The sequence below is a fragment of the Vitis riparia genome, chromosome 7, assembly GCF_004353265.1.
Source record: "Vitis riparia cultivar Riparia Gloire de Montpellier isolate 1030 chromosome 7, EGFV_Vit.rip_1.0, whole genome shotgun sequence".
Lineage (NCBI taxonomy): Eukaryota > Viridiplantae > Streptophyta > Magnoliopsida > Vitales > Vitaceae > Vitis > Vitis riparia.
The window spans coordinates 19,053,573-19,069,569 of NC_048437.1; the positions used below are offsets into that span (position 1 = coordinate 19,053,573).

General features: G+C 31.1%; 1 protein-coding gene across 1 annotated transcript; it reads right to left on the reverse strand.

The window, feature by feature from the left end:
* Nucleotides 1–253: 253 nt before the first annotated feature.
* LOC117918126 (cyclin-D4-2-like) lies at nt 254–4,551 on the reverse strand. The gene is made up of 3 exons (XM_034834650.1): nt 4,474–4,551; nt 2,417–2,570; nt 254–510 (listed from the first exon to the last, which is right to left on the reverse strand). Exons 1-3 carry the CDS (start codon nt 4,549–4,551, stop codon nt 254–256), a joined length of 489 nt encoding a protein of 162 aa, XP_034690541.1.
* Between the last annotated feature and the right edge of the window lie 11,446 nt (nt 4,552–15,997).

The window sequence follows — 15,997 nt, forward strand, 5'->3', positions numbered from 1 at the left end:
AATGGGTTTTTGGAACCTAAAAAAAATGCTAAGGATGAAAGATCTTATGATTTGAAATTATTTAAAAAAAAATTGGAGGAATTTTTTACAAAATAGAGCTTAGAAAAACTATTTCAAAAATGGGATTTGGGAAAAACTATTTTTAAAATAAAAAAGGAAGAAAAATGAAGATGACACGTGGCCTCAGTGAGGCCATGCAAACCATATAGAAGTGAGATCCCAAGCTTAGGGTGTCTGGAGCATTGACGGTGTATTATTCCATTTCTGCCTGTAAGTCTAATAGAAGTGGAACACTCCTTTCCTTCATTTTTGCAGCTACGGCTATGTGTGCCACTGATAGCAGTTGCAAGGACCATTCCTTCCCAGGAAGACCATAGGTGCAGAGGAAGCGATCCAGATAGGTCTCTGATAGATAAGTCGTTTCGGGTCTGAAATTGTAGTGAGAATGCACCTTCAGCATCCAGTTGACAGCATCTTGGCGAGCTCGGACACCTTCTGGAAGAACGGTAACTATTCAGAACCCAGCATTTGATCAAGCTTAGAATGAAAAAAACAAAGAATAAAGCTCTCATCATCGGTTGATGAATCCAAATTTGGAAAGGGAATACGGTCGGAAAGGAGGCCGGTGGCACTGGAGAGGGGCGCCGTTTTAGGCGCTCTTCGGGCTCCATTTCAGGCACCATGTCAAGCGCATTCCAGGCTCTATTCAGGCGCCATATTTCAGGCGCTCCAGAAGCGCCATTTTAGGCGATCCAAATGGTGTGCAGACGCCGTTCCTCAGGCGTTTTGGCGCCACAGGTAGGGCTGCTTCCCAGTGATGCCGTTACAGCGTCATTCTGGTGGTGACGTGATTACTACCAAAAAGTGCTATTTTGTAGACCTAATTGTAATGGTTTTAAGCACCTTTGAGTAGTAATCATATTCATTTAACCCAATTAATTCATTAAGGTCCTTAGTAATTGGTTTTAACCATTTTGTGGCAAGTTTACATGTTTATATCAGCTTATGAATCAATTCAAGCATGCCAAATGATGGAGGAGCTACTTAGACAAGCCAACAAAAGGAGAGAAGCAAAGAGAAGCAAAAGAGAAGCAAAGAGAAGCAAAGAGAAGCAAGGAGGAAATCAAAGGACAGTAGCTGCAGTGTTCTTTGGCACTTTTGGAGCACTTCCCGAAGTCCATTTTTTACATGCTATATACCGTTTCAAAGCTCAAGAAGTCAAAAATCCAACGCTTCAAACCGTGCACGATTTGGAGCTGAAACGAGAAAGTTATGACCTTCGGAAGAAAACTGCTTCAGGTGAGCGAATTTCGCACCCCTGTGCGAATTTCGCACCCCTGTGCGAATTTCGCACCCCTGTGCGAATTTCGCACCCCTGTGCGAAATCTCCTCTGTTTTTTGCCGACTCCACTTTAGATATTTTCTTAAGTTTCTTTTGATGTAATTTCCTTTCTTCTCCTTGTATCAAGCCAATGAAAAGCTTTGCTTTTGTAAAAACTATATAAGGGGTGGAAATCACCTCTTGAAGACATGTAACCCAAGTGTTAAGCCAAACATTTAGCAATATACAGAGCACTCTTATTTTCTATTTTCTCGTTACTATTTTCTCTTTCTTGGAAGCCAAACAACCTCTGAGGATGTTTTCTCAGAGGATGAGAGGCTAAACTCTTGGTTTCTTGGAGTGAAGGAAGCTAGGTGAAAAGTCCAGATGAAAAGGTGGAAAATACTTGTGCATTAAATTCAGGTAGTTGAAGTTCATAAATGGCTTTTTAATCCAAAGTTTTGCTTTAAATCCCTTAGAATCACTTTGAATGACCAATACATGGTAAGCTTCAGGTCTTTATGGATGCTTATTGCTAGATCCATATTAGTCCATTAGTTATCATGTACGAGCCATTGGAAAGTGGTTCAAGGTGAAGACCTATATAGTGTCTAAAGCCATTAATGGACCTTGACTACCATTTCTATTGATTTTTATGGATTAAATCTTCATTGTTAAACCTACACCGGTTCGGGAAATAACTATAGGTTAAATCCCCAATGCGAGGAGAAAAATCCGGAATTTTCCACTTTGCATTCTAAACTTGATCCTAGCAATCCTTAGCTCCGAGAAACTTTCTTTCTTCCATTTTTAATTAGTTTATGTTAATTTAGGTTCAAATACTTTCAAAACAAATTTTATTTTCTTTTTAAGTTTTAAGTTTTTGATAAAGGAAATCATTAAATTTAATTTCTAATCATGAGTATATCATTGGTAGAATGAAAACCCATCCCAGAGTTCGACCCTAGAGCCACTATACTATAGTAGCTTTGCTACACTAGTATGAGGTCATAGGTTTTATAAATGTTTTTGATTAAATGACCCGACTGGGTTTTCCGCGAATCATGACGCCGTTGTTTGGCGATGGGAAATCACCGTTCCAGTGATTACGGAGGCATTTCTCCGGCGGCGGCTTAGACAACTCCTGCACTACTAATGATGCCACTACAGGAGATGGTCGTTTTGGGCTAAAGCGCTCTCCAAAACATTCCGGTAAAGCTTCAGGAGTTACAACCTCTTCATAGACTCCCTAGAAAAAATGTATTTTTAAACCAGTAACCAAAAATACTCTCCTCCTCCCTCTCGTCTTGCTTGCCCTCCAAAGTCATAGCTCACGCTCCCCTGCTAATACTCTTCTTCCTATTTTCTCTCCGTTTATCTGATTTCTCGCTCTTTCAGAATATCTCCCGCCCTCAAGCTCTCAAAAAATTCCCAGAACCCACTCCATATCCGGAAAACTCTTCCTTCCCTTAAACTGCAAATCTTCTCTCATTTCTTTTTCTTTTTTCTCTCTGAAAAACATCGTTCCAACCATCATCCATTTGCTCTCCTGCTACCACCACAACAAGTCACGTCTCAACCACCGCGTCCATGCATGATCGACTCCTCCGGAAACCGCCCCCCTACTCCTCCTAGATGCTGCCAGCTCTCACGGGTTTGAGAAAGAAAAGAAAAAAAATATATATATATATATATATATATATATATATATATATATATATATATATATATATATATATATATATATATATATATATTGGTCCACCAAAGGGGTCTATAGAATCAAATTCAAAGACTTCAATACCTTAGAAAAATATTCCAGGCAAGCATTTAATTGATTAGTTTACTCTAAATAATTATTTATAAAAATTTTAAAGTTAATTAATATGATTTAATTTCTTTTAGTGGGTACAATAAGTATGCTTGATGAGACTCTCATTTATGCTTTTATAAGAAAGTGCTATATAGGAGTGGACGAAGTGGTGAGTAACAACCATCCTTTGACCTTTTGATTCTCAGCATACCACTTCGCATAGGAAGTATCGATAACCTTCGAGATGTTTTACTCATAAAATATTCAAGCTTCTCACGTTCTGTAATATGCATTTCCATGAATTGAGACCATACGTCATAATTGGTTTCAGTAAGGATGACATTAGTTGTGAAACTGGGGTTTTTTTTATTTATTTATTGAAAATGGATAATTGGTATAGAGGATGATTTGGGTTTGTCATTAGTCATGGTGAGGGGTATATAAGAATTCAGATTGTGATGATATAAAATGGATAATAATACCTGCTCTGATACCAAGTAAAAAATACTTAGTTTGTGAGGAGAAGACTCCAATAGTTTTCTCTATTCTGGCTGGGCATAAGTAGCCACCGTACAAAGCTTTAGATCCTAGAGTTTAGGACCAATTGACTAACAATAAGAAAACTATAGCTATCAAGATACAATCACATATTTACCTGAATTCTAGTAATTCTAGTATATATATACAACTAGCAGTAGAGAAAAATTAGGGGCTTGAATGTTGGAGAACCAACTTGGAGATAATTACTCCCGATTGTCAACAAAAAATTTATGGCAAAAATTGGTTTATAACAACTTTATTGTTTCTCTTTTATATAGAATCATTATTTTATTTTTATTTTTTTTACTAGACAAATAAACTCCAATTTAAACAAGACTTAATACGTTGGATTCATTAACAAGTCTATTAATTTTCTAAAAGTAACTGTGGACCCCTCATTTCGGCTCATGCGTTTCCCACCCGATGGCGAGCTCGATTTTGATTTGTGGAAAATGATTTTTTATTGATTAAGAAAAATGACTTGGAGTCGCCACTTATTTTTGTTTTATTTTTGAAAGGGTAAACAAAATAAGAAAGAAAAACCCTAAGTGCGACTCCTTATCTTGGAAAAGGTGATCTACGAAAAACCGGATCGGGCTCGGGGGTCAGGTTACTTATCGGGAAGGTACGATAGAAGACCATAGCACCCCTCTAAGTCCCTAAAGTCGGGTCTCTACTAATAAAACGAAGCTGACATGACAATCAGTAGGAAAAATCAATGGATACTCACCTAAATCATGCACAATATGGGAAACAAAACACGCAATAGAGATTGACCAGAATGAAAGTAGATGCATACCTCAGCCACGAGCCACAATGCGCTATCAAGAAACGGGATTAGTGCAAAATTAATGAATACAAAATATAGCTCACGCATATCGGGGTACAAACGGAACTCAAGCAAAATACATTAAGCACGACGATTTACGATCAAAGCCCAATTTTTCATTCATGAGCTAGTCTCACAAATCCCGTGTTTTAGAATTATGGAGAATTCATTATTGCTTACCAAAAGATTATTTAGGAACTGAAAGGGGATTAAAACTATTCGAGTGAAAACCAGATCCCTGGAGCTTATTTGAAGATTAGAGTATTTGGAATTAAATTTAAAATATTAGAGCCTCGGTAATTAAAATGAAATTTGCCAAAGGAAATGAGTAATGAACTTTAGGGAATTAAACTGGAAAGATATAGATTTTGAAAGTTGAATTTGTAATAATAAGAATAATAAGGAATGAACTTTAGGAAATTGAACTGCGAGAATATAGATTTTTAATAATAATAAGAAGAAATGAACTTTAAGAAATTAAACGGCTAGAGTATAGATTTTTAATAATAATAATAATAATAATAATAACAATAAATGATAATAATAATATGGATAAACGAAAGGGATTAAAAAGGGCTTTGGAATTATAAGGGCCTAAGGTGATAACAATAACGATAATAAGAATAAGGATAATTACAATAACAATAAGGTTTTGAAATGATAATAATAATAATAATGATAACAAGATTTTGAAAGTCGAATTAATGACAACAATAATAATAATGAGATTTTAAAAGTTAAATTAATAATAATAACAATAAGGTTTTGAGGGTTTGAATTAATAATAACGATAATAATAATAATTATAATAATAAGATTTTGAAAGTGGAATTAATAATAATAATAATAATAATAAGATATTAATGATAAGATTTTAAAAGGTTGGATTAATAATAAAAATAAGAATAAGATTTTGAAAGTGGAATTAATAATAATAATAATAATAATATTAATGATAAGATTTTAAAAGGTTGGATTAATAATAAAAATAAGAATAAGATTTTGAAAGTGGAATTAATAATAATAATAATAATAATAATAATAAGATTAATGATAAGATTTTTAAAAGGTTGGATTAATAATAAAAATAAGAATAAGATTTTGAAGGTGGAATTAATAATAATAATAATAATAAGATTAATGATAAGATTTTAAAAGGTTGGATTAATAATAAAAATAAGAATAAGATTTTGAAGGTGGAATTAATAATAATAATAATAATAATATATTAATGATAAGATTTTAAAAGGTTGGATTAATAAAAATAAGAATAAGATTTTGAAAGGGGAATTAATAATAATAATAATAATAATAATTTAAAAGGTTGGATTAATAAAAATAAGAATAAGATTTTGAAAGTGGAATTAATAATAATAATAATAATAATAAGATTAATGATAAGATTTTAAAAGGTTGGATTAATAAAAATAAGAATAAGATTTTGAAAGGGGAATTAATAATAATAATAATAATAATAATACTAATGATAAGATTTTAAAAGGTTGGATTAATAAAAATAAGAATAAGATTTTGAAAGGGGAATTAATAATAATATTGACAATAATAATAATAATAATAATTAATAATAATAATAGCAATAAGAATAATTAATAATGATGATATCCGTTAATGATAATAGTAATAATAATAATATCCGCTAATAATAATAACAATAATATTCGTTAATAATAATAATAATAATAATTAATAATAATAATAGCAATAAGAATAATTAATAATGATGATATCCGTTAATGATAATAGTAATAATAATAATATCCGCTAATAATAATAACAATAATATTCGTTAATAATAATAATAATAATGATAATAATCCGTTAATAATAATAATATCCGATAACAACAACAACAATAATAATAATGATAATATCTGCTAAGAATGATAATAATACTAGTTAATAACAATAACAATAATAATAATTAAAATTAATAATAATGATATGAATTGGAAAGGCTTTGGGCTCCATCTCCAACATAAGCCCACTTGGGTTGGGCTCCAAAGACAAGCCCAATATACTATGGGCAATCCAAAGGGGGGAACTGGATCACAAGTTTGGGCTTGGCTCTAAAAGCAAGCCCAAGTCCAATGCTAGCATGGGGGGGTCCAGAGAGTCGTCTCCTTCACCAACTCGCCCCGCCTGGCTGCGTCACCTTCACCACCCCTCTGCGGCGGCAGTAATGGAGAGAGGAGCTGCGATAGCGGTACTCGCCTCTCTTTCAACAAACTTGCATCCCCTTCTTCTTTTGAGAAGGTACCCGGACATCCGCCTTGAAGGCATCGCGGAGTCGCTCCTTCGCCGTCGGTCCGGCGTTCCTGGGGTCTTAGCAAATGGATCGGAGAGGAGCTCCATCTTGTTCGCGTCTCCTTCCCGGCGTGAGTCTATGACGACGACGCTGACGCTGGGTGCGCGTGGACCGGATAACCGGAACCTTGGCATCGAGAGGTGGTGAGGAGCGGGATTTTCGCGGAGGTGGATATGGAAAAAAAAAAATGGGTATTCACGTGGATGTTGCAGGGGGGTATAGTCATGCAAGTTTTTCATGGTTTTTTTTTTAGATGGGCAATCCAAAAACGACATCCAACATCCCAAAAAAGAAAACAAACTAAACAGAGGAGATGGAAAAAAAACAAAGCATCCATAGCAAAAGCATGAACAAGAGAAATGAAACAAAGAAAATACCACTGTTGAGTCTCATTCCATTCCATATACGTTAATGGGACGGGTATGGGTGAAATGAAAAGGAAACTAGAACATGACCTCTCGGAAAGGAACAAAAACAATAATGGGTCCGTGTTTAAAACATTCCCGAATGAGGCAATGCGCCAGCAACCTTCAAGCAATAAGAGAAATCCACAAACAGCAAGAAAAACCAAGGGTGAAAAGTTCAAAACAGGAAGTGTATATAAAGAAACGATAGGTTCGGATCCTACCTGAACTGCGAAAATGAGGGTAAACTAGATTTTTCGATCCTTCTCCCTTTTCTTCTTCTTTTCCCTAAGCTCGCCTTCCCCTCTTGATTCCTCTCTGTTGTCCCCTTCCCCTCCTCCTCTGCGACAGCCCAAAATAATCAGAAAAGATCTTCTTTCCCCCTGACAGCTTCTCCTCCAAGCTATCTCTCTGGGCGCCACCAGCAGCTCCTCCATCCCATCCTATGGCCGCCCAAAGCAGCCCCGTTTTTCCCGGGTGGTCAGAAAATAAAATCATAAAAAAAAACAATCTGTCTCCTGTCCTTAACGAGGGGGTCTACAGTAACTTAAAGCTAAAATAATGATGTAATCAATACTATAAATTTATGGACAAAAACTGGTCAAAAAATAACTATTGTTTCTCTTCTACATAGAATCATCATTTTATCATTTTTTTTATAACTAGACAAGTAAGCTCCACATTAAACAAGACTTAATATGTTGGATTCATAAACTAGTTTGGTAATTTTTAAAAATAATTTAAAGCTCAAATAATAAACTAAGTAATACTATAATTTTTTGGATAAAAATTGGTTCAGAATGACTCTATTATTATTATTTTTTGCACATAATTATATTTTTATTAATTTTTTCACTATAAAAATGAAATTCAAATCAAGTGACACTTTTTATTGAATTTATTACTAAGTTTAATTTTAAAAAAAATAATTTGGAACTCAAAAGATATATCTAATCATTAAAAATAATAATAATAATAGATCAAAATTTATATTTTATGAGTCATGATTTTATTGTTTCTCAATTGCACATAAATATATATTTTAAATTTAGATAATAAATTATAAATTAAGACATAATTAATAATTTAAATTCTTCAAAACATTTTATAATTTTTAAAAAATAATTCTAAATTCAAAAAACCAATCTAATTAAATGAAAACTAAATAAAAATATTTTAAATTATTATATTCATAATTAAGTACTAAATGTGTACATGAAATAAAAAAACTTGACTTATTAATATGTTAAAAAGTTAAGCTTTATTCATTATTCATTTTGAATAAAATATTTTTTAAAATTGTTATTTTAAATTATTATTATTCATTTTTAACCAAAAACTAAATTACAAAGATGTTAATATCCTTATGTTTCTAAAGTATACTAAAATAGTATAATTTAAAAAAAATTATAATTTATGATTTTATTATAATATTATTATTCATGTTTCACTAAAAACTATTTATTTTTAATTTATTTGCAACTACAAAATTATTATAATTTTTAATAAGACTTAAATTAAATTAAATTTATATTATATAAATTGAAATTGCAATATTTTTACAAAACCAAAACAAAAAATCATTTTTAAAACAACTTATCTAAGCAAGTTTTTTATTTTTTACTTTTAAAAATTGTTCTAAAAAGTAACTTGCTTATAAATACCCATGTTTTTTTTATAAAATACTAGAAAACTTTTATTTATTCTTTAACTTAAAAACAAGTTTAAGAAAATACGGCCAAACGAGCCCTTTATTTCATTTCTACCACTTATGTGAACTTGCATCACTTGGTTAGTTATTTGCAAAACTCACTTCTCAAGTTTTTTTTTTCAAATGAAACTACATGTAATTTAGGTATTAGTGAATAAAAAAGTTTATAAATTATTTAGAGAAAGCAATAACTTACATAATTTCACTCAAAATCTCCTAATTAATTATGATGAAAATATTCAATAGAAGTTATACTCGGTGCAAACAAAACTACTTTTTCCCTTTCTTTTTACCCTTTTTCATTTAAACTATTTGTATTTTAATTGCTAAAATATTATGTGCAGGAAACACTTGGAAATCCCATTGCTAACAACTGGTGGTGGTATCTTGTGGTTTTTTTGTTTCTCCTTCCTTAGGAAGTTGAATGCCTTTACAATAAAATCTCTTATGAGAATAACATGTCGATGTTGGACACAGCCACGGATCTAGAGAAAACCAATACTTAATTTTTGTTTGCAAGACGCATGTGCAACTAAGGAAATCCCGTTGCTGAAATATTCAGGATTTAGTTGATAAAAATAAATAAATAAATAAATAAATAAATTCCTGATAAAAAGATTTTAAGAAAAAAAAAAAAAGTTTATTTTTGTTTAGAAATTGATTTTCTTTTTGTAATTTCATAGTTGATATTTTATTAATTTTTTTAATGGTTGGTTTTTCTATTTTTTATTTCCTCGTTTGATTTTGAAATTTCTAAAATGTTTTTAGGTTCAGCCATATAATAGCTACTGTACAAGAAACAATATAATTATATTATATTCATGTTATTTAATTTTTAATGAATTTTATATTGTCTAATACTTCAAATTATGGAAATTAATTATAATAATATTTAAGATTTTTTTTGCAAACATATTATTAAAATTCTAGACAAATTTTAAGTGAGATTTGTTTTAATATTTTAATTCTTTTGACAAAATCTTTTAAATATTTAATAAATTTTTAGTAAAATTTAAAAGATTTATTATTATTGGTATTTTTGTTATTTTATTTGATACATTATATATATTTTTTTCCCTTTTTGTCATTTCACTTTAAAAATATTAAAATTTATCAATGTTCATTACACTCTATCATTTCTCTACTTGTCACTCTAGCCAAAGTTGTTTGCTCTGCTAGTGGAAAGAGTAAGCCAAAAAGTAAGGAAAAATAATAAAAGTAAACAAAAAAATTTCAACTAATTAATAAAATTTTGTCTTATATTTGTTCTATTTATTCATTCTTAAAGAAAATAAAGAATTTAAAATTGTATGCATTTTTCCCTAAAAAAAAAAAACCTATTGAAAAGTACCTTAAATTCCTATTTAGCGTATTGAAATTTTAAAAATACAATAGAAACAAATGTAAGTGTTTAAGTGTATTTCACATTTACATATAACAAAAGTAAGAAATAGGTTTTATGTACAACAGATAGCTCAACGATTATATGAGGACCAACATCTATTAAAAATATCAAAAGAGATTATTTCTAGAGAAAAAAAAATGATTTCTAGCATTATGCCATGAAAAACCATTGTCCAATATGATAACATTTAGAGGGGTGAATGGGCATATTTAAAAAAATATTAATTAAGAGATCAAATAATAAACCAAATTAAACCTGTGAGATATAAAAAATAATCACTATAATCAAAATACTCAAGATAATCAAACAAGTATGTAAGGGACATAGGAATTTTTATGTGGAAACCCCACACTTTCAATGGAGATAAAAAAAAAAAAAAAAACCACAGGATATAAGACCTCTAATCTAAATCTTTTATATGAGATCAAGTTTCATAGAATTACTTAGTTGCTTTACCAAAAGACTTACTCTTCAGAACCTACAACTTGATTCATGTCTGTGACACAACAATCTCCAATTGCTCCAGCGAATACTCCTCAACTTCACTGAAGGGATGCAGGTCTTCAAGTAACCCTAAATCCAATGATTGAATCCTTATTTGAGAGATTGGGAATGGTATGACAAGTTAGGCTAACTCCCTTAATGAGTGTCCAACCTTAAAAGGGTTATAATAAGGTTTATATAAGCCTCTTAACCCTAGGAGATCAACATCTAGAGTTTCCAAAAAGAAAAAATTGTGAATTTTCAAAAAATAATCTGCCATATTCTGGTAGATTCTGCACGGGTGCTAGAGCGCACTTATCCACTACTCAAGTGCCTCAAGTGCTTGAGCATTGGATAAACATTTGAGTGGTCCCAACGCTTGAATGTTGTTTCCACCGCTCGAGCATCCCTGGCTTTTCCAAAATGTTAATTAAATCTTCTTAATTTGATAAAAATATATCAACCCACTTAACCCTTTAAACACCTAACTTGCCACAAACCGAACCTATTTAGACATACCCATGACTTTCCAATTGAACAAACAACAACCTTGAATCTTCAATGGAGAGTAAGTCACTATCTAAAAAGTTTCCTTGAAAATTGAACCTTGAACCTTGAACCTTGAAAATAAATTGGAACAAAATTACCAACTTACAATGAAGACTCATTGTCCTAACATGCTATATTTTATAAAGGAGAGTTGGTTGTTTTCTTGATGTCCAATGGTCTCCAATGATTGAAGGAGTTGGAGTGAGTCTTTCCTTAATTTGGGAGTAATGGATTATGATCTTTATGTGGCCACCTTAATCTAAAAGGGAATGAAATCCTAAGTTAAGACAAAGAGTATTGAAGAAATCTCCTTGTAGTGCTTTGGTAAAAATATTTGCAATTTGGCAAGGTGATGGTACATAACTGGTGGTAAAAGTGCCAACAACAATCTTTTCTCTAACAAAGTGGTAATCAAGCTTAATGTGATTTGTTCAAGCATGAAAATTAGATGTATGGATAGCACTTTTGTTGTCACAAAGTAGGGGAGGCGAGTGAGATAATGAAATGTCAAGATTGTTGAGAAGGTATTATATGTGACCAAATAACTTCCACTATAGTAGTGGATGATGATCAGTGATATTTGGCTTTTACATTCTATTGGGAGATGACTGATTACTTTAGAGCTAAGTAAAAGGGAAAAGTAGGTTTTGACTCACTAATTTGAAAAAATATAGAAAAAGAAACTTAAACTTTTATAAATCAGTTTTATCTTCACCCATTTAAAAATATTTAAAAACACATGCTTTTTTTTACAAGTCGGATAATTATTTCCTAAAATGACCTTTTACTTGTAAGGTTAATAACACGAATTGACAATTTTTTTCATTTTTTATTTTTTTATCATGAGAACTTATTTAAGATTAATAAAATAAGAAATTTAAAAAATTAAACTTACGATTAAAACAAAAAAAAACTTTAAAAATAAAAAATATAAAAATAAAATATTAACTATCACTTCGCTAAATCACATTAGTAAAAAATATAGATTCGAGAAAGAGTTGGACATACAATGGAAGTTAATGCTTTATTTTTAAAAAATTTTAGTTTTTTTGTTTAAATTGTATTTTTTTTTTTTTTTTTTGGTTTTATCACTTAAGGATCCTAGAGAATTTTTTTCAAAATGATTTGTATCTCATATTATATAAATAAAAAATTTATAATATATGTATTTGTAAAATACTTTTATCAAATTAAAATGATAAATTGATTTTTTTGGTAATTTTATTTAATATTATCAAGTAAAAGTGTATTTCAAGAAATAATAACAAAAGTGCATGTATTTTAAAATATTTTTCAATGGATAAATATAAAACTAATTTATAAAAGTTGGGGTTCCTTTTTTTTTATATTTTTTCAAATTAATGAGTTAAAACCTACTTTTCCCTAAGTAAAATGCAGTAGCCAATGGTATTGTAATGTGTATTGACTGACAACTAGCCTAATTTCCATCACAAAAGGTAGAGAGAGTTAGTGAACTTTATGATAAAAAAAAAAATGTAGACCAAAAAAATCCAAAAAATACCAAATTTTACCTACAACAAAAATTAGAGTTAGTGGCATTTGTAAATGACCAAAATACCCTAAAATCTTAAAAACACCAATAGGATTGCTTGATACAACTTCAAGCACATTGGAAATGCTAGGACTTTTAGATTCAACTTATTATTGTTTGATGAACCACTAAATCAGTAGAAAAGCCAGATGCATCGCTTGATCAATCGAGGTAATCGAGTGCTAATTCTATTACTCAAGCGCTCCAGCAAATTTCTAAAACCCAAGAGCTAGTTCTTGAGTTTTATAGTGATCATTTTCTTTGAAAGAAATCTCTTTTTTGATAGGGATGTTGTGCATGAACTGCTTGTGATGGTTTGGATTGCTTCCAAACTCTCTATTGGTTACACTGAATGATAAGAAACAGATTTTTACAACAAAATCCTATACTCCATTAAATTGGAGTTTACAAATCATTGTAAGGAAAAAAAAAAGAGTTTTACATTTAATGAAAAAAATCCTATGCCCTTCACGAGGCTTACAACCAATCTAGAGAGTAACAACAACAATCACAACTATGAACATCATATTATAAATAAATCATAATATAGAATGCACATAACTTTATCCCCATGGTCATGGGATAAATAAAATACCTTACAAAACCAAAGTTAGCACATCCTAGAAAAGTTCTAACATGCCTACTAACCTATGGCTCTGATACCGGTTATATGGAAAAACCTGGATCACTTCGTTTCCCAAGCCTGAATCAAGTTAGGAACATGCAAAAACTTCCTAGGGCTTTTTAAATCCTATGCATAGTGGAAAAAAGGGGGCATTTTAAAATAATAACAAGATTCAAAAAATGCTAACAAAAATAATACCCGAGATTGTCTTGTTCCCAAATCTATTCCACAGGGTGAAGATGAAGATCATTGTCACAAAAAGCCTCGTAGACCTAAAGTCTTCCACCTGATGACTCGAACCACGACTTTGACGCACTTCTGGCAGATGAAGAAAAAGAGAGGGCGGATGTTATGGCTCTCTTTCTCTCTAAAGGTAGAAGACAACTCTATGGAAAAGCTATGAAAAACCTAATACTTAAAGGGGTATTTATAAAGTTCCCTACTAGGCTTAAGTGACTTGAGTCCACTAAAGGCTTAAGTCACTTAATTTAACCCAAAATGGGTTCTAATTGATTAATTAACCCAATAGGGCCTGCTGATTAATCAATTAGCCCAATTTAGAGACCTTGTTCACTTACTTTTCTACAAAATGCATAGTTACCAAGATACCCTTATATACAAAAGTGAACCTAAAGCGAATCCAATCCACATAACCCATTTCATCATGGTATATGAGCTCAAAGCAGGAACCATGCATTGGGATCCATAGGATAGTACTAGCTCTCTTAGAATCCAATTATGAAGTTAATTCAATCCCACTGTAGAGAATCAATTACACTCCAATACCCTATGTAAATAACAACAAGATACCATATGCTCGTGTCTGTGACCTGCTATTCATTGTGTTTAGTCTCCCCATGAACTGGTGTTAGTAGTCTAACAAAGTGAAAATTATCAACCTTTCAAGACTACCTCTACTATCCCTGAGTTACAAATCCTCTTATATGTGCGTTCAAATGACATATCTTAGCTCTTTAAGAGCATATGTGTCAAGTTCCACTTAAGGAACTACTATGACCATAATTTACATGAACACACTCCTTAGGATCACCTAAAGGGATACTCTATCTCAATCCCATGAGATATCATGGTGTCTTTATTAAGAATATCTATTGCAAAGAACCCATGTCTTAGATCTTCCGTGCAACTCCTAATGTATCCAAGTCATGTATAATGTAAAAGATGCATGTCAAAATGCTTACAAGGTAAAATGCATGAAAATATGATAGATAAAAGTAAGCTGAAACTTTATTAATAAAAAATAAAATCTCCAAAAGTTGATTACATCATGTTATGTTTTTAAGGACTATATTCTAACATACAAGACTTTCGAAGGATTTTATTTGGTTCTACATCGAAAGTGATAGATTTGAAAACATCCAAATATGATGTAACATTTTCTAATGAACTTTAATCTAGATCTTTTGATTAAAAATATGTTTTTTTGCTTCCATGGCTAAGATCTAGAGGCCTGGGGAGAAAATCATGCACCTAACCTAGTCTTGAGATTGGGAAAAAATTTATATGAGATTTCCTATAGTGAAATTGAGTGAGCTTCAAAACTGGACTCTAAGGAAACTAGTATTTTCCTATGGGTCCCAATGGTCTTTGCTTAAGCTCATATTCCTTGGTGGTACATTATTTTATAGATATTTGGGTTTTCATTCATATGTGACATAAGGGTATTTTGGTAAATCTAATTGCATAAGAGCATAAGAATGATTTTTTTTGAATTAGACTAATTAATTAATTGGAGCCTAATAGGGTTTTTTAATTAATTAGGACTTAATGGGCTGGATTAAATGACCCAAGCCTAAGATAGGCTCAAGTCACTTAAGCTCATGGGTTAGCCTATATAAACCCCCATAAGAGTTTAAGGCTTGTAGTTTTTGTCATTCAGTTTCCAAAGAGAGGAACCATAGGTTCCATCCCCATAAAGAAGATTTCACCATCCTCACATGCCAATGTACAAGAAAGAGATATTGGGTGGAAGATAGCAAGGTTTTCAAAATACATACTAACCTCTTCATCAATTGGAGTTGATTTGGGAATATCCAAATTAGTTGCATTATTTTCTGAGCAACTGGATCAATGTTTTTGTTAAAAAAATAGTTTCTTTGTTTAGATCTAGATTTGTTTTAAGTTTTTTATATTATTCTAATCCTATTTGTGGTTGTAGGGGAGTTTTTATAATTTGAAAATTTTGGATTCCAAATATTTGATTAACAAATTTATAACAAGATCCCTATCATAGGAAATTAATTTAATTTCTCTTTCTCTTTCTAATCCATTTTTATGCTTTCTCTTTCTTTCTCTCTCTTTCTTTCTATATATATATATATATATATATATATATATATATATATATATATTGTATATGGTGTGCCTTGCATAATGGTACAATTTTTAGTAATTCTTAATGAAAATAAATTTTATTGA